Raw genomic sequence first — 21516 nt, 5'->3', positions numbered from 1 at the left:
GAGAATACAGAAACAGACAAAATGAAATACAGAGGGATGTATCCCAAATGAAAGAACAAAAATAAGGCCATAGCCAGACATCTAAGCAAAACAGATATAAGTATGATTATGAGGATGAAAAGGTAAACAGAGTCAGCTCTCAAAGTGCCTTCTAAAGCATACAAAATAATATTGACTTTTTTTTTTTAAGATTTATTTATTTATTTATTTGACAGAGAGAGAGAGATCACAAGTAGGCAGAGAGGCAGGCAGAGAGAGAGGAGGAAGCAGGCTCCCCGCTGAGCAGAGAGCCCGATGCGGGACTTGATCCCAGGACTCCGAGATCATGACCTGAGCAGAAGGCAGCGGCTTAACCCACTGAGCCACCCAGGTGCCCAATATTGACTCTTGTTAGGAAAATAGTCATAAGTAATATTAAGCAACTTCTTTCAAAGTCATTTACAAATGAGAATTATTCTCATACCAGGATGACTATTGGTACACCCAAAGCTATGTCTCTCCAAGAAGGAATAACAGAAGCTTCACACTTTGTGTGCGGGGAAATAGGTATCACTAAAATAATCCAGCAAGTCACTAAACAAATAAGCAAATAATAGTAACAAGACCCAAAGGGAGGAGGAAAGACCAATACACAGAATTGAGGAAACGTACTATCTAAAAGATAGTAGTTTTCTTTTTTTTTTTTTAAGATTTTATTTATTTATTTGTCAGAGACAGAGGGAGAGAGAGCGAGTGAGCACAGGCAGACAGAGAGGCAGGCAGAGGCAGAGGGAGAAGCAGGCTCCCTGCCGAGCAAGGAGCCCGATATGGGACTCGATCCCAGGATGCTGGGATCATGACCTGAGACCAAGGCAGCTGCTCAACCAACTGAGCCACCCAGGCGTCCCAAAGATAGTAGTTTTCAACCAAAAATTATGAGATGTGAAAAGAAACAGGAAAGTATGACCTAGACACACAAAAAAACCAAGCAACAAAACTACTATGAGAGTGACTAATGTTGGCTTTAACAGAGACTACAAGTAGCCATTATAAATATGTTCAACAAACTAAAGGAAAATATGATAAAAGAAATAGATATGATGACAGTGTCACCCAAAATAAATCTTAGACAAAAAAATCTAGTATTATCCTTTCTGCAAGTAAGTGCTAACTTTCATTGTTTTTACTTTATGAATTTTTTAAGTGCTGCTGGTGTTTTTTTAGTGCTACTGTTCTGAGAGGTTTTGAGCTATGAATAATACAAATGTTAGTTTATACATACACATACATTTATATTTGTGTGAAAATCTATTTATGATACTATTATGTATATCATGTATTATATATGTATATATTCATATTTATATATATTTGTGTGTGTATAGCTTTACATCAGAAAAGTGCTGAATGTGACCAGATTTTCCATTTCCTTTTGACAGTCTGGGACCTGAGAGCAGTGTAAAAAAAAGTTATATACACAATTTCCTTAATTTCTGTGTGAATTTTTATTATTTCTATCTTACTGTTTAAGGTTTAGTTTGCTCTAATTTTATGAGTCTCTTAAGGTGGGGGTTAGATTATTGATTTGAGATTTTATTTCTTAATATAGGCATTTACAGGTATAAATTTCCCTCTAAATATTTCTTTAATTGCATCCCACAGGTTTTGGCATCTAGTGTCTTAATTTTCACTCAACCCAAAATATGTCTTTTAATTCCCTTTTGATTTATCCTTAAATCCATTGGATACTTAAGAGTGTATTAATTTCCACATTTTTATGTTTCCTAATTATTTTTCTGGCTATTGATTGCAAATTTCATTCCACTCTGCTCAGGGAAATATATTAAGTTTAATAAGGTTTGTTTTATGACCCAATAGTCTATTCCATAGAATGTTCCACATGCACTTGAGAAGAATTTATATGCTGTTGTTGAGTGTTCTACAAAAGTCTGTTAGGTCTAGTTGGCTTGTAATATAGTTCAAGTCTTCTACTGCTGTCTTTATTCTCTCCATTATCAAAAGTGGAGTATGGAGGCCTCCAACTATCATTGTCTATTTCTCCCTTCATTTCTGCAATTTGGGCTTCATGTATTTTATAGTTATTAGGTGCATATATATTTATATTAGATTTTCCTTAGAGGTTGACCCTTTTATCATCATAAAATTTTCCTCTTTAGTTCTAGTAACTTTTTGTTTTAAAGTATATTATCTTTTTAAAATAATTTTTAAAAGAGTTTATTTATTTATTTGACAGACAGAAATCACAAGTAGGCAGAGAGGCAAGCACAGAGAGAGGGGGAGGCAGGCTCCCTGCCGAGCAGAGAACCCGATGCAGGGCTCCATCCCAGGACCCTGGGATCATGACCTGAGCTGAAGGCAGAGGCTTTACCCCAATGAGCCACCCAGGCGCCCCTAAAGTATATTATCTTAATACAGTCATTTCAGCTTTCCTATGGATGCTATCTTCATGATATATCTGAATCCTTTTACTCAATATATTTAAAGATATATTTTAATATCTTTAAATCCAATATCTTGCAAATCCAAATATGCATCTTCTGCAGATCATTGGATCTGCAGTTGGGTCATTTATAGTTGGAGCATTTTTAATCCATTTTATTGATCTCTGCATTTTTATTAGATTGTTAAATCCATTCCCATGTTATTTTTGACATAGGTGGACATATGTCTCACATTTTATTTTTTGCTTTCTATGTTTCATGTCTTATAAGTTCTTCTATTCCTCCTTTATTGCTTTCATTTGCATTAAGTGAAAATTTTCTATTTTATCATTTTTATTTCTTTAATTATACTTTTTTAATGGTTGCTCTAGAGTTTCCCATATACATCTTATTAGAATCAGATTAAAATTATACTAGCTTAATTCCAATGATGAACAGAAATTCTGCTCCTAATCCTTTCTCCCCTCTTTTGTGGTATTATTGTTATTAATGTTAAAGCCCAACAATCTATTATTATAATTATTACTTTACTATCTGTTGTTATTTCTTTAGCCAAATAGAGCTTTGCTCTCACCTACCTTCTTTGTGCTTTTTTTTAGTAGATATAGTGTACATATATTTCTGTATGTTACAAACCCAATAAACCTAATATTATATACATATTATTTCACAGCTTTTAAAATTAATTAGAATAAAGGAGAAAATATGCACTTATACTTTTTTGTATCATTACATAATTAACTTTACCAGTGTTCTCTGTTTTTTCACATGGATTCATATTACCATCTAGGGTCACCTGGTTTCAACCTGAATAACTTCATTATATTTTTTGTAAGGCAGATCTGTCTACAACATATTTCAGTTTTGTTTATCTGGGACAGTCTTTTATTCACCTTCATTCTGATAGATGTGCTGTATATAAGATTCTTGGTTGACAGTTTTTCCCTTTGAGCACTTTGAATATGTCATCCCACTGTCTTCTAGATTCCATTATTTCTGCTAAGTAAGCTTTTAATCTTATTGGGTGTCACTTGCAAGTGGCAAGCTTTTTTTCTATTGCTGCTTTCAAAATTTTGTCCTTGTCTTTGACTTTTAGCATTGTTACTATGATATGTATGTTTGCAAAACTCTTTAAATTCATCCCACTTGGAGTCCATTGAGCTTCCTGGATGTGTATATCATTTAAAAAAAATAAATTTGGGAGAGTTTTCAGCCATTCTTTCTTCAAATATTTTTTCTTCTTTCTTTCTCCTAGTCCTCCCATCACACATGTATTGGTGTACTTAATGTTCTCCCAAAGTTCTGTGAGGTTTAAAATTTTTCTCCATTTTTTTTTCTGGTTTTTTTTTTGTTTTTTTTTTAGCTTACATAGTGTCTATTGACCTATCTTCAAATTTGCTAATTCTTTCTCCAGTTCAAATATATTGTTGAGCCCCTCTAGTGTTTTTTTTAATATCAGTACTGTACTTGTCAATTCCACATTCTCCATTTGGCTCTTTTAAGATAATTTATTTTTATTGGTACTCTCTATTTCACGTGACACTGTCATCATATCTATTTCTTTTATCATATTTTCCTTTAGTTTGTTGAACATATTTATAATGGCTACTTGTAGTCTCTGTTAAAGCCAACATTAGTCACTCTCATAGTAGTTTTGTTGCTTGTTTTTTTTGTGTGTCTAGGTCATACTTTCCTGTTTCTTTTCACATCTCATAATTTTTGGTTGAAAACTATCTTTTAGATAGTACGTTTCCTCAATTCTGTGTATTGGTCTTTCCTCCTCCCTTTGGGTCTTGTTACTATTATTTGCTTATTTGTTTAGTGACTTGCTGGATTATTTTAGTGATACCTATTTCCCCGCACACAAAGTGTGAAGCTTCTGTTATTCCTTCTTGAAGAGACATAGCTTTGGGTGTACCAATAGTCATCCTGGTATGACAGTCATATTGGTAAAGCTATCTTCCTCTGAAATAGATATTCTTAATATCTATTAGTATACTAGCATACTATATATAGTAATCATATTATTGGTATATTAATATATTAATAGTAAAAAATTATACTTAAAAGCCTTTTTATAAAGAAAAAACAGACCCTGATGACTTCACTAGTTAATTCTATTAAATATTTTTGCAAGAAATATTAGCAATTTTAATCAATGTATTTTGTAAATTAAAAGAGGAAGGAATACTTATCAAGTAATTCTGTGAGCTAGAGTCACCCAATAACAAAACTAAGATATTACAAGAAAAGTAAAATCTAGAGACCAATATCCCTCATGAATGTAAATGCCAAAATTCTTAACAAAATATCTGCAAATCATGTCCAGTAATATATAAAGAGAATGATGCATCCTAATTTAAATTGGTTTATACCAGGAATTCAAGGTTGGCTTAACATCTGAAAATCAATTACTGTAATTCACCAAATTAATAGACTAAGAAAGAAAACTATATAATCTCCAACAGAGGCAGACAAAATTCAGCACTTATTTATAATAAAAGCTCTCAAAAGCTAGGAATAAAAGGGAAAATTCTCAACCTAAAGAAGGATATAAAACATCAAAGCCAACATTATGCTTAATGGCCAAAAACTGAATGCCTTTCCTCTAAGATCAGTGATATATAAAGATGTTTGTTCTTATCTCTTCTATTCCTCATTGCATTAGAGGCCTTAATGTAACAAGGATATTACAGATTGGAAACAAAGAAAAGTATTATTATTTGCAGTCAGTATGTAGGTCTTAAAAAATTAAAAAAAAATACATATACACACTAATAGCTATCAGATCTAATAAGTGAGTTCAGCAAGTTGCAGGTAAAACGCTAATGTGGAAATATCAATTGTATTTCTATGTATCAGCAACAAGCCATTGTAATGTATTTTTAAATGCCATCAAAAATGTAAAGAGATAAATATGACAATGTGCATAGCACCTGTACATTTTAAGCATTAAATATTGCCTAGAGAAATTTTATTTTATTTTTTTTTTTAAGATTTTATTTATTTATTTGACAGAGAGAGATCACAAGTAGGCAGAGAGGCAGACAGAGAGCGGAGGAAGCAGGCTCCCCACTGAGCAGAGAGCCCGATGTGGGGCTCGATCCCTGGACCCTGAGATCATGACCTGAGCTGAAGGCAGCGGCTTAACCCACTGAGCCACCCAGGCGCCCCTGCCTAGAGAAATTTTAAAAGACTTAAGTAGATATATCATGTTCATGAATCTGAAGATAGAATATTAAGATGGTAATTCTCCCTAAATTGATCTATATTTTCAACACAAGCCCAAACCAAACTGTAGCATTTTTTTTAGACAGAAAATAAATTAATTCTAAAATTTATGTGAAAATTCAGAAGACTTAGAATATCCAAAACATATATATAAAAAAGAACAAACTTGGAGGTCATACAAATTGAAACCATACCACACCCTCCAGAGTAACTGAAAGTATTGCCAAAAATGTAGGGCAATTAGACTATTTCACATGTTGCTTGTGGGAATGTAACTTGGTAAAACCAATTTGCAAAAATTTGATATTATCTACTGAAGTTGAACTTAGGTCTTTTTTATTGCCACAATAATGCTGCATAATAAACACCTCAAATTCAGTGACTTAGGACAACAGCATTAATTCTCATATTCATCAATTTTCAGGAGGTCTAACATTCTGTAAATCTAAGGTGGGTTTGTTTATGCCACAGGTTGGATTCACATCTGCTCCACATGTTTGTTCTGTAGGCCCAGGCTGAAGGGGCATAGCTATTTGAGACACGGTCTCCTTGTGTACATTACTGGAACTCAAGAGTTAAATGAACTACATATGAATACTTAAGACTACTGCTCCTATCATGTCTGCTAATATTCTATCAGCCAAAAATATTCACATGGCCAAGAGCAGTTATCAAAGGAGTATAGAAGTAAATTTGGTCAACAGCAGAAGGGGGAGAGAATGAATACTTGCTGAAACAATTCCAAATTATCCAGTGTGGTATACACCCAACAGAAATGATGCACATGTGTACTGTTTGGGTAGAATTTTTATAGTAGCCAAGAACCTGCAACAACCAAATGTCTATCAACAGTACAATGGACAGGTGCCTGGCTGGCTCAGTTTGTAGAGCATGCAGCTTTTTTTTTTTTTTTTTAATCTTTTTTTTTTTTTTAAGATTTTATTTATTTGGGACGCCTGGGTGGCTCAGTTGGTTAAGCAGCTGCCTTTGGCTCGGGTCATGATCCCAGCATCCGGAATCAAGTCCCACAATGGGCTCCTTGCTCCACAGGGAGCCTGCTTCTCCCTCTGACTCTGCCTGCCACTCTGTCTGCCTGTGCTCGCTCTCGCTTGCTCTTTCTCTCTGACAAATTAAAAAAAAAAAAAAAAAAACTTAAAAAAAAAGATTTTATTTACTTGACACAGAGAGAGATCATAAGGAGGCAGAGCAGCAGGCAGAGAGAGAGGGGGAAGCAGGCTCCCCGCTGAGCAGAGAGACCCCCCCCCCCAACGTGGGGCTTGACCCCAGGACCCTGAGATTATGACCTGAACCGAAGGCAGAGGCTTAACTCACTGAGCCAGGCGCCCCGTCTTTTTTTTTTTTTTTAAGATTTTATTTATTCATTTGTGGGGGGAGGGGCAAAAAGAGAGGGAGAAGGAGACTCTGCTGAGCATGGAACCCAACACAGGGCTCGATCTCAGGATGCCGGGACTGACCTGAGCCAAAGGCAGACAAGGCACTTAACCAGTTGAGCTACCCAGGCACCCTGATCATGCAACTCTTAATCTCAGGGTATGAGTTCAAGGCCCATGTTGGGCATGGTACCTACATTAAAAAATAAATAAACAAAAACAAAAACAAAACGCCCACAGTAAAATGGATAAAGAAAATGTGGGGGCACCTGGGTGGCTCAGTGGGTTAAAGCCTCTGCCTTCAGCTCAGGTCATGATCCCAGGGTCCTGGGATCAAGCCCCGAGTTGGACTCTCTGCTCAGCAGGGAGCCTGCTTCCCTTCCTCTCTCTCTGCCTGCCTCTCTGCCTACTTGTGATCTCTGTCAAATAAATAAATAAAATCTTAAAAAAAAATAATAAAATGTGCTACAGCTACATCTACATATATAGCAATGAAAACAAAAGAATAAGTACCCATGAAAACATGTCTTACTAACAATGTTTCTCCAAAGAAACTAGGCACAACATATTCAATTTATATGAAGTTCAAACAGGTATGTTTGAACAGGTAAGTTTAGGTATGTATGTTTAGGCAACAAACTTAATCTGACAGGTAAGATAGAGATTACCATGGAAGTTAAGATTTGTGGTTAGGTATCATGGTAGGGATGATTGGAGTTGACACAAGATGGAACTTCTGGAGTTTTGGCAACGTTCCATTTTTTTACCTTACCTTGGTGGTCATTTCACGAATATTTGCTTTGTGATAAATCAGGGAGTTGTACATTTTGGTTTTGTGTACTTGTAAGTTGTATTGTTTAGTTTCTACACCCAACCCTCTTCAGTTTTTGAACACACCCTAGTTTCACTTCTAGTGACTCTGCGCTTGCACTTTGCACAAGCTTTGCTTGGAAAGCTCTTCCTCCACATCTTCTGAGGACTGGTTTGGTCTGCTTTTACTCCTGAGGTTTGACTTCAAATGTCCCTTATGCAGTGAGATCTGGCAGCTCTGTCTCTTCTGCTCCTGGCCTCCAGCCTCCAACCCCATTCTCCAGCATTTTCAGCTTGCTTTCACAGGTGTACTGTTAAATGAAATCCTATTTTTGTTGTGGTGGTGGTTTACTTGTTAACTTTTGTTACCTACTTCTGGAGTAAGTTCTGTTATGTGCCGGGTGCTTGTGTGGCTTGTTCACAACCGTAATCCTAGTGCTTACTTGGTAGCTGACCAGAGTAAATAGTAAAGGGTGCTACTGAATTAATAAACCCCTATCTCCAGCATGCAGTATATGCCTCGCTCATTGCTAAGTGTCTGCAGTACTTAATCTCTCCCATTTGTAGAATTAATGCCATATGTGGTCCCTTAGCTCTCTGCACGGATAAACAACTTCTAGAGCCGTTTTCCTAGGGCATGAGCACTTAAACATTTCGTGTGTGAAAATGGAAAGAAACCAAATTCAAACTGGAGTCAAGAAGCCAGGAAGGGTGCTCAGTTAAGCACCACTGCTGGAAGCAAGCTTACCCCACCAGGATGATTTTCTCCTTGCTGGCAACAACCCAGCCAATGAGAAAGTGGCACAGCTTAGCCAATAAGAAGCCACCACAACCCTAAACTCCGGCTCTCCCCCAATCAACTGTCACAACCACACCCCTCCAGGATGATTTTCTCCTCGCTGGCAACAACCCAGCCAATGAGAAAGTGGCACAGCTTAGCCAATGAGAGGCCACCACAACCCTAAACTCCGGCTCTCCCCCAATCAACTGTCACAACCACCTCTCCCAACTTTCCCCGCCAGGCTCACCCAGCCCCCCACTCCCCTCCCCTCCCCCTCCAAGCCCTCCGTTTCTCAGAGTCCGCAGCCCCTCATGGGTCCTCTCCCCCTGCGATTTCCCCCAACTCACTTTTCCTTTCCTTCTCCTAATGTCCTCCGAGTGATCCCTCAGGTGCCACGCGGAAGTGAAACGACAGAACTTGCCCTGCTGGACTTATTTCAGCATAATCTCTCGTCCCATCTCTTTTTCAGGCTGACACTCTTTCAAGGTTATTCCTGAGTTCCTAAATTAAAAGATTTTACTGACGTCACTTTGGGTCAAGGCAATGCTCATCACTGCATTTTTAGGAGACACAACAGGGGCAAACACCACAGCCCCCGGGGAACCAGCTGCGGGAACCCCCGCACACCCGCCAGGGCGACTACAGGTCTTCTCTACGTCTCCCGCATCCGGCCACGCACCGGCTCCAGGAGACACCGGTCCCGGCTTCGTCCCGCCCCCAGCTACCCAGGCCGGACTCGGTCCTCCAATCCCAGGGCGCGCTGCAGCTTCGCGCCTGCGCACCGGGGAGGGCGAGCGCCGCGTGGACGCCGGCCGCAGTCCGCGCCTGCGCTTTGGCTTCTCCTCAGTGATTGGCTCCCGCCGTTTGCCACGGTTTAGTTTTCACTTTCTCTTTTTTTTTCTCCCCCTCTCCCCCCCCCCCCGCTTTTCCCGGGGCCAGAGGTTTCACTTCCGGTTTTCTGCTGCTGGGTCTCGGGTGACCGGCATGTTCTCTCAGGCGGCGGCGTGCCTCGGGGAGCGTTCCTTCCTCGGACGGTGCGCGAGCAGAACGTCGTGCGGCTGACGAGCGCGGTGGTGCCCGCGGGCTGGGAGCCGGGGCGCCGGGCCCGCGTGCCCCGCGCCGGCGTCTCGGGGTCGCCGGGCGCTCCCGGCTCTGAGGCGGAGGGGAAGCCCGGGCTGCGACGTGGAGGGTCCTGCGCGCCCCTGAAGCGCCGGAGCGGACCGCGCCGAGGGCGCCCGCTGGAGAGCCGGCGGGCGGACGGTCGCTCCGGGTCGGGGAGCGGGCGGAGCGCGGACGCGCCTGTCACGTTTGGCCGCGGGGGACCGCGAGGGGACGTGCACGCGTGGAGACGCGGACGCCGCGAGCATGGGGAAGCGACAGGGCAGCGGCGTCAGAGCCCCGGGGGCGGCGGCCGCGCGGGGCACAGGTAAGCCTTCGCCGCCGGGGCCGCTGCTGCTGGTGCCCCGGGGCGGGGGGGGGACGCGCAGGGCTCGGCTCGCGCGAGGGCCTCGTGGTCGTCGGCCGGGGCCGCGCCGCTGCCGCGCACGGAGCCGTCCGAGTTGCGAGCGCCGCGGCGGGCCGCCGTGGTGCAGCTGCGGGGCCGCCGTGGTGCTGCTGCCGGGCTGACGGGGCGGGCGCGGGCGTGGACCCGCGTTTCTCCTTCAGAGTCGTTCTAGAAGGAAGGAAGGGTCTGCCCCGGGGGCGGCGGCCGCGTAGCGGGAAGGGCAGGGGGTGCACCGCGGCCGTGGCTCCGGGGGTCCGCGCCCCCGCACCCCGCCGTCGAGCCGAAGCGCCCCCGGGCAGCCCGAGGTAGACGAGCGTGGAGGTTCAGCTCGGACCTCGAGGCGGACCCTGGTTTCACTGAGCGCCCGTCGCTCCGGAGCGCGGGCTTTTCCTGCTGCGGCCGGACGGCGGGGCGTGCAGGGCGCGGGGGGCTCCGCCGTGGAGCGACCCGACGTCGCCGTGGCCCCTGGAGGTGCCGCCCGCGGAGTTCTCCGGGGGAAGCTCTGGAAGGGGCACGGGCGGGACGCGCGGTGCAGAGGCTCCGAGGCCGGTGGTCGGCCCGCCGCGGAGTCTGACCCAGCGCACGCTCCGGGCCGGCCTGAGGAGGCTTCTGGGGAAAAGCTGCCTTCCGGAGCGGAGAGCGCCCCGCGCCGGGTCCGGCGCCGCGGCCCAGAGCCCCCGCTGCAGGGAAGGGAAAAGGGGCAGGGGCGCTTCACTCCCCGACAAAGACCGAGAACAGCGTCGGAGGTTCGGGGTTTTCAGGACGTGCGCCCGAATGGAACCAGTTCTTTGCAAAGAACCCTATGAGGAGCGTCTCCTGCGCTCCGCACGTACATGCTTACCTGCATTCAGATGCCCAAAGTGCCCCCACAGTGGCCTGCGACACAGTGTTTAACAAGTGTAGTTGTGTAGTGTTGTGTTTTTATTAAAGAGTTTACTTGTTTGACCGAGATCACAGTAGGCAGAGAGGCCGGCGGGGTGAGCTGGGGGGGAGCAGGCTGCCCGCCGAGCAGGGAGCCCGATGCGGGGCTCGATCCCGGGACCCCGGGACGATGACCTGAGCCGAAGGCAGACGCTGTCACCCACGGAGCCAGCCAGGCGCCTCTAAAACTGTAGTTTTGATATCTGCGTAGTATAAGAAAGGAGGTATGCTGTCTTTATCCACCAGGCTTTCATTGCTGCTGGGGGTTTATTGTCGTTTTCCTCGATAACGAGCAATGATAGTGTTTCTGTAGAGTTGGTTCCCTGGGAGAATGCTGCAGGAGAACGCTGTGGAATTCTGCTCGCATATCCTACCCGTTAATAAAGTCCACTCTCCGAAGCTGTGCCTTACCTCGCTGCTAGCCAGCACGAATGATAACAGTATTTCTTTAACGTCTTACTAATTTTTCTAATAACTGGAAGTAACTTCTCATTTTAATTTTTATCTTCTTTGGGTGATATAAAAGAAATATCTTGACTGGGTCATATCCTTTTTTTAAAAATTGCATTGTGAATTCTTTTTTGACCCATTGACCTATTACCACACCATTTTAATTATTGTACTTTTGTAATATATCTTGCTGCTTTCTTTTGAAAAAAGCTTTGGGCGTTCTTTGCATTTTTCTTCCAGATGATGTTTAGAACCATCTTTCCAAGTTCTGTAGAAAATCTTGTTGGGATATTGTTTGTGATTGCTTTGAATTTATAGATTAATTTGAGAAGAAGCATTCTTTGAGTTTTTCCTTCTAGGATACTAGGTATGTCTCTTTGTTTCTTCTATTAAAATTTTTGTTGTGAAGTATACCATTTGTATGTACCAGTTTTTTGTTTGTTTGTTTGTTTGTTTGTTTTAAGTATTGCTGTGTACGTAGCTTAAAAGGATATCTAAGTGCCTTAGAAGCTTTGGTGTGTACCTCTCCCCAGAAGCAGTGTGTTGCTGCTGCCGTAACACTGGTCATCCTCAATTTTGTGTTAATTATTCCCTGGCCTTTCTGTACAGTTTTTTCACATATATATTTTTTTTAAATCAAGCTGTTTGTTTTCTTTCCCCTGTTTTTGAGCTTTATCTGTGAATTACGTAAACATTGTGTTTTTGAGATTCATCATTGCTGAAGCATATGTCTGTAGTTCAGTAGTTCAGAAGCTTTTTGGTCTTACGACTTCTTTTATGATTTTAAAAACTATTGAGAACCCTAAAGATCTTTCATTTATGTTGGTTATATCATTAGATACTAAAACTGATTGATCTTAAATATGGTAGATATGGCATGTATTGGTGTATTTATTGGTACCTCTTAAAAAATGACACACCTGTTACATCTTAATGTAAATAACATTTTAATGAAAAGATTTTTCCAAAAAAATTAGTCACGAGTGGCATTGTTTTAACATTTTCACAAATATATATTTTATAAAGATTTTATTTATTTATTTATTTGACAGAGATGACAAGTAAGCAGAGAGGCAGGTGGGGCGGGGAGGAAGCAGGCTCCCTGCTGAGCAGAGAGCCCAATGCGGGGCTCCATCCCAGGACCCCAAGATCATGACCTGAGCCGAAGGCAGAGGTTAACTCACTGAGCCACCCAGGTGCCCCATTTTCACAATTTTTTTTAAAAGATTTTATTTATTTATTTGAGAGAGAGAGAGGTCACAGGTAGGCAGAGAAGCAGGTGGGGCGGGGTTGGGGGCAGCAGGCTCCCCACTGAGCAGAGAGCCCAATGCGGGGCTCCATCCCAGGACCCCAAGATCATGACCTGAGCTGAAGGCAGACGCTTAACCCACTGAGCCACCCAGGAGCCCCTGTTTTCACAAAAATTTTTAACGATTCAGTTTCATGTCTGCTTCTGCATTTAGTCTGTTGCAATATATTGTTACGGTTGAAAGTATATGAAGAAAATCCAGACTCATCTGTGTATTTAGAAAAGGGAGGCATGTTTTCATAAACTTATAAGATAGGTTTCAGCGAATATCAGATAAAAATAAAACTAACAGTTTCTTTAAAGGTTAGCTGCAATGTAAAATTTGAAGCCATGTCAGTGAAATTCTCAAACTCTGTGACATGAAAACCCATTGGTCTGCCTTGCATTTTGAAGGGTTCTTTCATCCACACATTGATCAAATGGTAGATACTAGTTCTTTGAGTTCTGTAGATCTCTCAGATAATGACACATTTCAGTAGAGATCAAAAAACCCACCCAAGTACCGTCACCACTTTGGGAACCACTGCTACAATTCACAATTTTCATTGTAGTATGCTGGTCTACTTTAAGAACATATTATAAATGGATTATATACTTAGTTGTTTTATTCTTTATGAACATAATGGTTATTTACAACATGGGGCTATTATAATTAGTGCGGCCATAAATGTTCTTGTCATCCTCAACTGCATATATACGATACTTGGACATGTTAGTAGTGGAATTGCTGGATCCGTTAGGAGGGTATGTGCATGTTCAATTTCTTTCTTTTTTTTTTTTTTTTAAGATTTTATTTATTTATTTGACACAGAGAAATGACAAGTAGGCAGAGAGGCAGGCAGAGAGAGAGAGAGAGGAGGAAGCAGGCTCCCCGCCGAGCATAGAGCCCGATGCGGGACTCGATCCCAGGACCCTGAGATCGTGACCTGAGCTGAAGGCAGCGGCTTAACCACTGAGCCACCCAGGCGCCCCGTGCATGTTCAATTTCATTAGATAAATATCTAACTTTTCCCAAATGGTATTTCTGATTTATACACCGCTAATTTTGAATGAAACCTCCCATTACTTCCCATTCTCTCCGTGTATGGCATTGTCCAGCTTTTTACTTTTTGCTGGTCTCATGGAAATATTATTGTGGCTTTCAACTGCATTTCTGAGATTACAGAAAACAAGTTAAATGTTTTCTTCTGTGTAATGTTTAGTCATGTTTTTGCCACTTTTCTGTTGGGTACTTGTTTTATTAATATGTATGAATTTTTATTTTTTACTTTTTAATATTTATTTATTTGACAGAGAGAGATCACAGATAGGCAGAGAGGCAGGCAGAGAGGGGAAGCAGGCTCCCCGCTGAGCAGAGAGCCCGATGCGGGGCTCGATCCCAGGACCCTGAGATCATGACTTGGGCCGTAGGCAGAGGCTTTAACCCACTGAGCCACGCAGGCGCCCCTGTATGAATTTTTAAAACATCTGTTATATATGCACGTTGAACTCTTCCTGTTGCTTAAAAAATTACTAGAATAATTTATTTTAACAATTAAAAAATACATAAAGATCATACAAAGAAAAATCTTTTCTTTCCTGTGCCTATCCAACTCATTCCCCAGTGTTTGTTTTTTTATTTCTCTTAACCTGATTTGTACTATGCTGCATTTTTCCCCCTCCATTTATCAGTGTATCCTGGAAATCTTCACAAAGCAGTGTATAGGTAGCATGCTTATTCTACAGCATAGGAAAACAGTTTCTCATTGTGTGGCTGTACCAGTTTATTTAACTGGTCTGTAGTAGATAATCAGTTTCTGGTCTTTTGCTGTTAAAAACAATGGTACATGGAGAATTTTTGTAGAGTTGTCATTTTGTATGTGAGCAGCTATTTCTGTACTATTAATTTCCAGAAGAGTGGTACTGAGTTAAAGGTTAAATGCCTTTGAAATTTTGAGAAATACTGCCAAAGTGCTTTTTCTTGGAATTTTGCATGTTTACCTGCAGTGTATTGCAATGACTCTTTTCCTAAAGTCCCTCACAGGATACCTTGTTCAACTTGTGTTCTTTGGTAGTTTGATAAATCCCTTTACAGATAATTATGACTGAGTTTGAACATCTTTTCCTATGTTTAGAGGCCTTTTTCCCCCCTCTGTGTACTGTTCATGTCCCTTGTCCATTTCTATTCTTTTTTTTTTTTTTTTTAAGATTTTATTTATTCATTTCACAGTGAGAGACACAGCAAGAGAGGGAACACAAGCAGGGGGAGTGGGAGAGGGAGAAGCAGGCCTTCTGCAGAGCAGGGAGCCTGATGCGGGGCTCAGTCCCAGGACCCTGGGATCATGACCCAAGCTGAAGGCAGACGCTTCACCGACTGAGCCACCCAGGTGCCCCCATTTCTTGGGGTCGTTGGACTGTTGGACTTTTTTTTTTTTTTAAGATTTTATTTATTTATTTATTTGTCAGAGAGAGAGAGAATAAGCAGGGGGATCAGCAGGCAGAGGGAGAAGGAGACTCCCTGCTGAGCAAGGAGCCCAATGCAGGACTTGATCCCAGGACCCTGGGATTATGACCTGAACTAAAATCAGATGCTTAATGGACTGAGCCACCTAGTATTCCTGGACTTTTTTTTTTTTTTTTAAGATTTTATTTATTTATTTGACAGACAGTAGGCAGAAAGGCAGGCAAAAAGAGAGGGAGAGGGAAGCAGGCTCCCTGCTGAGCAGAGAGCCCGATGTGGGACTCGATCCCAGGACCCTGAGATCATGACCCGAGCTGAAGGCAGTGGCTTAACCCACTGAACCACCCAGGCGCCCCTATCCCTGGACTTTTTTACATGCTCTGGGTACTAATCCTTAGGTAGTAAAATGGGTTGCAAATACCTTTTCTCTCTCTTTGTGATGTTTTTTGATGAATTGAAGTTAATTTTAAAGATTTTCATTTTGTGTCTATCTATTTGGAATTGTTAATCGTGGGTAGATAGGAGTATAAATAAAATTTAACTTTATTCTCAGGTAGATAACCAGTTGTGGTAGAATTTACCATTGAATCCACTTAGGTCTGAAGTTTTTTTGGTGGCAAATTTTTGACTAGTGATTTAATTTTTTTTAGTGGTTACATGATTTACTCAAGATTTGAAAAAAATTGTCACAGTTACTTAGATTTTTTTAGGTCTCTGTTTTGTCTGAATTTTTAACATTTATGGTTGTTAACAGTGCGCTTGTGCTATCTTTAATGTGTGAAGCATGTGTAATTATGTCTCCTTTTTTCAGTTTTGATATTGAATATTTCTCCCTTCTGTGGTGTTAATTCATCTTGCTTGTAGTTTATCACTTGTGTTTTGTAATTTTCTCTTTAATGCATTTCTTTTTGTGTTTTTTAAATTCATTTATTTTGAAATAGCTGTAGAGTCACACACTTGTATGTTTTAGATGTCTCTTTTAAGAGCATCTGTTGGAATTTTTTAATGCAGTTTTAAAGCATTTCGGCTGAGACATCTAGCCGATTTACACTCACTGTAATTACACTCCCTGGCTAGTCTATATTTCTTTCTCCTGTAATTTTTTTATTTTTTGAAATTAAAAAAAATTTTTTTGTCAGAGAAAGCGCACGCACGAGCACACAAGCAAAGGGAGCAACAGGCAGAGGGAGAAGCAGGCTCCCTGCTGAGTAAGGATCCCGAAGTGTGACTCGATCCCAGAACCCTGGGATCACAATCTGAGCCCAAGTCTTGCCACTTAACTGACTTGAGTCACCCAGGCGACCCCCTTCTGTTATTTTTTAAATATCGATTTAATATCTCTGGCATTCCATTTTCCCCATGTACTAGTTTGGAAAATAGGCTCTCTTTTTTGGTTTTTATGATTCTCTTAGAAATATCATGCATCCCTGACTTTTCAAAAATCTAAAAATACAAAAACAAAAACAAAAAAACACAACCAACCAAACAAAAAAACCCAATAGTTTTACCTTCCTCTTAGATGGTACCAGAACCGTAGAAGCTTGACTTCATTCAGTCCCTTCGTGGCTTATATGTCATCATATGTTTTAATATTTTTAAGCACTATTCCTACTGGACAGAAGGGGACCTGTTTAGAATTATTGTTGTGTTTCACAGTCAGTGCTTATTTCCATTTCCCACATTTTTAACTTCTTTTCTCTATGGCTTCTTTTATCTTTTAGAACATCAGTTTAGGGCCATTTTTCTTCTGCTCAAAACTTATCCTTTGGGATGGCTTTTTTGTTGTTGAAGAATTGCTTGGTGATGAACTCTTTCCAGTTTTGTTTACCTGAAAGTATCTTTGTTTCACTGTCATTTGCAGAAGATGCTTTTGCTAAGTAATGCAGTTTAGGTTGGCCGCTGCCGAGCATATTTGCACATCTTATCCCTCTTTTCTTTGTCTTTTCCATTATTGCCCCTGAGAGGTCAGCTGTGTCTCAGTTGTTTGTTCTCCGGCTACTTTGGTATTCTTCTTTGTGTTCAGCGCTGTGCTAGTTCAATGCAGTGTATCTTTACCTTGCTGGGGATTGTTTGGCTTCTTATATCTGTAAACGGGAGGTATTTTGTAATGTGTTTATTAGCTATTCATAAATCCTGAACTGTGAATTTCCATTTCTGCTGACCTGTCCATATAAAAGTATAAATCAGTCTTTTTTCATCTACATAGTATGTATTTTTTCCTGTCCTTTTGCTTTTCTCTTCACTTTGTTTCCCACAGTTCCACCAACAGACTGCATTGCCAGACTTGTAGGTACCTGATAATCTGGTAAGTGAGAAGTAAAATCTGACAATAAAACTCTAGACCTAGTCTTTTGGGGGAAGGAGTAGGACTAGGACTCCTCTTTCAGTTTTTTCATCATAATTGGTTTATTTAGATGTTTCTTTTGTTTCGATCAGTGTTGGCAAATTATATTTTTATAGTTTTCAAATTAATTAGTATAAGTTGTATATGACATTTATAATTTTAGAAATGCTTTCTCTGTGTTTGTGGTAATAGTCTCTTTTTTGTTCTGCTTTTTAATTTTTCTTTTTTGAATATATTTGCTAAGAGATTATTTCATTTATTCTAAAAGTAACAGTTTTTATTTTTATTGGTTAACTCAGTTGTCCTTTTGTTTTTGTTTTAAATTTAGCTTCTCTTTTTAACATTACTGCTTTTAGCATAAGAAATGGAGCCTACTTTGTTTTTCCTTAACAAGGAAAGGAGAATTGGAGAATTCAATCCCTTGCTTATATTCTGTGTAAATACTCACTACCTTCCTTGGCATGGTGAAATGGACCCTGTTTAGAACCTTTGAATACACACCTGCTCCCTGCCTCGTTAGAAGAATGCTCGAGGCCCCAACTTCCGGGATTTAGTTTGACCAGTGTGACTGGTTGCTTTAGGTGATCCCCTACTTCTCTGGGAGCCACTGTCAGTGAACAGGCCTATTCTTTGCCCAGGACTTTCAGGATGGGATATTTCTAGGGGTGTGAGCAGTAAAAAAAAGTCATCCTGTTATGGCATGGGTTAGGTCACTTTCTCTTTCATCATCTGAAATCAAAAGAATCCAAAGCAGGTTTTAAAATGTAATTGTCCCTGAGAAAAATTTTTTGTTAGGATTTTCTTTTAAGAGGTACAAAACTGGGGTGCCTGGTTAAGAATCTGCCTTTGGCTCTGGTCATGATCCCGGGGTCCTGGGATCAAGCCCCGAATCGGGCTCCCTGCTTAGTGGGAAGCCTGCTTCTCCCTCTCCTACTCCCCCTTCTTGTGTTCCTCTCTAGCTGTGTCTCTCTCTGTCAAATGAATAAATAATTTTTTTTTTAAAAAAGAGGTACAAAATTACTTAACAGTGTCCTTGTAATAAAATACAGTAGTGCGTTTAATGCAGCCATCTCACTGCAAGCTGATAGTTTAAAGCACAGATTAGGAGCGCCTGTGTGGAGCGCCTGTGTGGCTCATTCAGTTGAGTGTCTGCCTTGGGCTCAGGTCATGATCTCAAGGCTCCCTGCTTGGTGGGGAAGCAGACGCTTCTCCCTTTCTCTCTGCCTCTCCCCCAGCTTGTGCTCCCTGCCTCAAATAAATAAATAAAACCCTTTTAAGGGGCGCCTGGGTGGCTCAGTGGGTTAAGCCGCTGCCTTCGGCTCAGGTCATGATCTCAGGGTCCTGGGATCGAGTCCCGCATCGGGCTCTCTGCTCAGCAGGGAGCCTGCTTCCTTCTCTCTCTCTCTCTGCCTGCCTCTCAGTGTGCTTGTAATTTCTCTCTGTCAAATAAATAAATAAAATCTTAAAAAAAAAAAACCCTTTTAAAAAAAATAAAGCATAAATTAGTAAATCCAGTTTGATAAGGAGCCAGAAAAAGGTCAGTTACTGTCTAAAAATGACACCATATAAACTTTGAAATAGTTCCAATGAAAGGTGCATAACTTGAATGTGGAAAGTATGGTCTCTAAAGAGTCTAAGTAGCATAGCAAGAGAGAAAACTTGGCAGATATAAGATTATAAGCATCTATTTGCTATATAAAAATACTTTTTACTGTGAGGTTGGATTCTGAGGATTGTTAAAACAATCTTCAAAATTTGAATATTAAGTCCAAAAGTAAATATGCCACAGTTAAATGAAAAAGTCATAGTACATGGGTATGTCTCATTTTACACAATGGATATAATCCTCCGAAAATGTTTTTTCAAAAAACGATTTCTTTTCCTTTGGATATACTAAATACTCAAAGTGTGTTTGCTATTTTAAATAGTACATAGTCAGTCTACATGATTCTTTATGAATTTAAGTGAATTTTGTGAGTTAAGATTTTCCTGTATGTTTTCTATATGTACAACATAAAGGTGGTAATGATTTCCTAGGATCTCCTGAACAGATTTTCCTCTAGCAAATGCAGATATGGTCAGGAAATGCAGGTACATGTCTTTAGTAACTTTGTTAAAGCTTGAGCCAAAAGTAAAGATATCCTTAGGTCAGACCAAATACTTCATGCCCCAGAATAGTTTTATTTTTTGTAGGTTTTGTTGGGGCTGCCTGGCTTAGTGGGTGAGCACCCCATCCTGACCACAAGTGCTGATACCAGCATCTCCCGGGGATCTGTGGAGCACTCAAAATCATTCAGTAGACCTTCTGTTTTTGTAAATCATACAGCAAAGCCCCATGAAACTGTAGCTGGTGCATTTATATAGACGATAATGGGAACGGTTTATAGGGGCACCGATTCAGAGTAATTGGGGATCACTGTAGTGTACAGATGTGGGTGTCAGATTAGGTCCGGGACTTGCAATCCGTCACCATTACAGCATCATTCCTGAGAGCCTGTGGGCAAGATCCTCGAAGAAATTGAAGCTGGGAGCACGCCACGTAAAATAGCAAACGCCGGAGAGAGGGCATTGGAAGACCTCAGAGGAAGGAAGACCAAGGGCGCTCTGCTTGTTCGACCAGCCCTCGCACTAGATTGCAGCTCCCATGAACCCCCTACCCGGTTCTGTGGCTGAGGTTCTGGGGTCTGCGCCTGCCTTCCGCGGGCTCGCGGTCGGCGGCCCTCGTTGGCTTTTAAAAGGTGCCGCCCCGCGCCGCCCGGCCACCGCACTGGACTTCGCTGGTGGGAGGGGGCCGACAGGCCGGCGGCAGAGGCGCAGCCCCCTCCCCCACGCACCATGAGGTGAGGCTCCCGGCTGCTGCCAGGGCACCGGACCCGCCAGCGGGCGGTCTTCCTTAGAGCTGGGTGCAGAGGAGGCTGGGAGGGGGACAGACTGGTGTTTGACCTTCGGAGTGAAACTTCGGTGGGGCCGCCAGGACAGGTTGGATGGTACGGACAGGTTTACCCAACTCCTTTGCTCCCAACTCCTCACTGGATTCTCTGGGTGTCCGAGTGAGGAAAGCCTTGCAGAACTTCCGGAGAGAGGGCATCCCTCCTTACAGCTCTGCCGGGGTATAGATCTACAGTAGTCTAGGTCATCTTTTGAAATGTCAAACAGTGAGTACCCGTATTTTGCCCTTATAGCAAAGGTCATTGGTTTTTATTCCTTGTGTGTATGATGATCTGTGCGTTAGAAAACATTTAAACTTTTGTACAGGGCAAATTTCTTTATATTTTTTTAAAAAATTTTATGACACTCTTATTCTACAGTATTTTTTTTTTTTAAGATTTTATTTATTTATTTGACAGACCAGAGATCACAAGTAGGCAGAGAGGCAGGCAGAAAGAGCGGGAAGCAGGCTCCCTGCTGAGCAGAGAGCCCAATATGGGGCTCGATCCCAGGACCCTGAGATCATGACCCAAGCTGAAGGCAGAGTCTTAACCCACTGAGCCACCCAGGTGTCTTAAGTTACTTTATTTTCTTAATGTTGTTATAGAAATCTTTTTTTTTCTTTTGTAATTTTTATTTAAATTCTGGTTAGTTAACATATAATGGTGGTTTCAGTAGAATACAGTGCTTCATCACTTACATACACCCAGTGCTCATCATAACAAGCGCCCTCCTTAATACCCAGCTTCTACCCACCTCCCTCCATCAACTCTCGGTTCGTTTTTTATTCTGAACAGTCTCTTATGGTTTGCTTCCCTCTCCCCCTCTCTCTCCCCTTTCCCCCCTTCCTGTATGTTCATCTGTTTTGTTTCCTAAATTCCACATACGAGTGAAATCATATGGTATTTGTCTTTGACTTACTTTGCTCAGCGTAATATAAACTAGCTTCATCCATATCATTGCAAA

The 21516-nt window shown here is 41.6% G+C and overlaps 1 protein-coding gene and 1 long non-coding RNA gene across 6 annotated transcripts in view; one reads left to right on the top strand and one right to left on the bottom strand.

The window, feature by feature from the left end:
• Positions 1–7591: 7591 nt before the first annotated feature.
• Positions 7592–9339, bottom strand: LOC309870162. The gene is made up of 2 exons (XR_014314516.1): positions 9002–9339; positions 7592–8184 (listed from the first exon to the last, which is right to left on the bottom strand). It is a non-coding gene; the product is annotated as an uncharacterized lncRNA (long non-coding RNA).
• A 263-nt stretch (positions 9340–9602) lies between these two features.
• Positions 9603–21516, top strand: part of TASOR2 (transcription activation suppressor family member 2) — a 79167-nt gene continuing 67253 nt past the window's right edge. The window contains exon 1 of one of the 5 annotated variants that reach the window (XM_082742322.1): positions 9603–10080. Coding sequence is in view for 3 of the 5 variants with exons in the window: in XM_082742323.1 (XP_082598449.1) it covers positions 10020–10080 (61 nt within the window). In the remaining 2 variants the exon portion in view is untranslated. Of the gene's footprint in view, positions 10081–20094; positions 20463–21516 lie in introns of those variants that run through there. The other 4 variants (XM_082742325.1, XM_082742323.1, XM_082742324.1 and 1 more) reach the window with 4 other exon arrangements.

This window comes from Mustela nivalis (genome assembly GCF_964662115.1).
Source record: "Mustela nivalis genome assembly, chromosome: 7".
Lineage (NCBI taxonomy): Eukaryota > Metazoa > Chordata > Mammalia > Carnivora > Mustelidae > Mustela > Mustela nivalis.
This window is presented reverse-complemented; position numbering and strand designations above follow the sequence as displayed.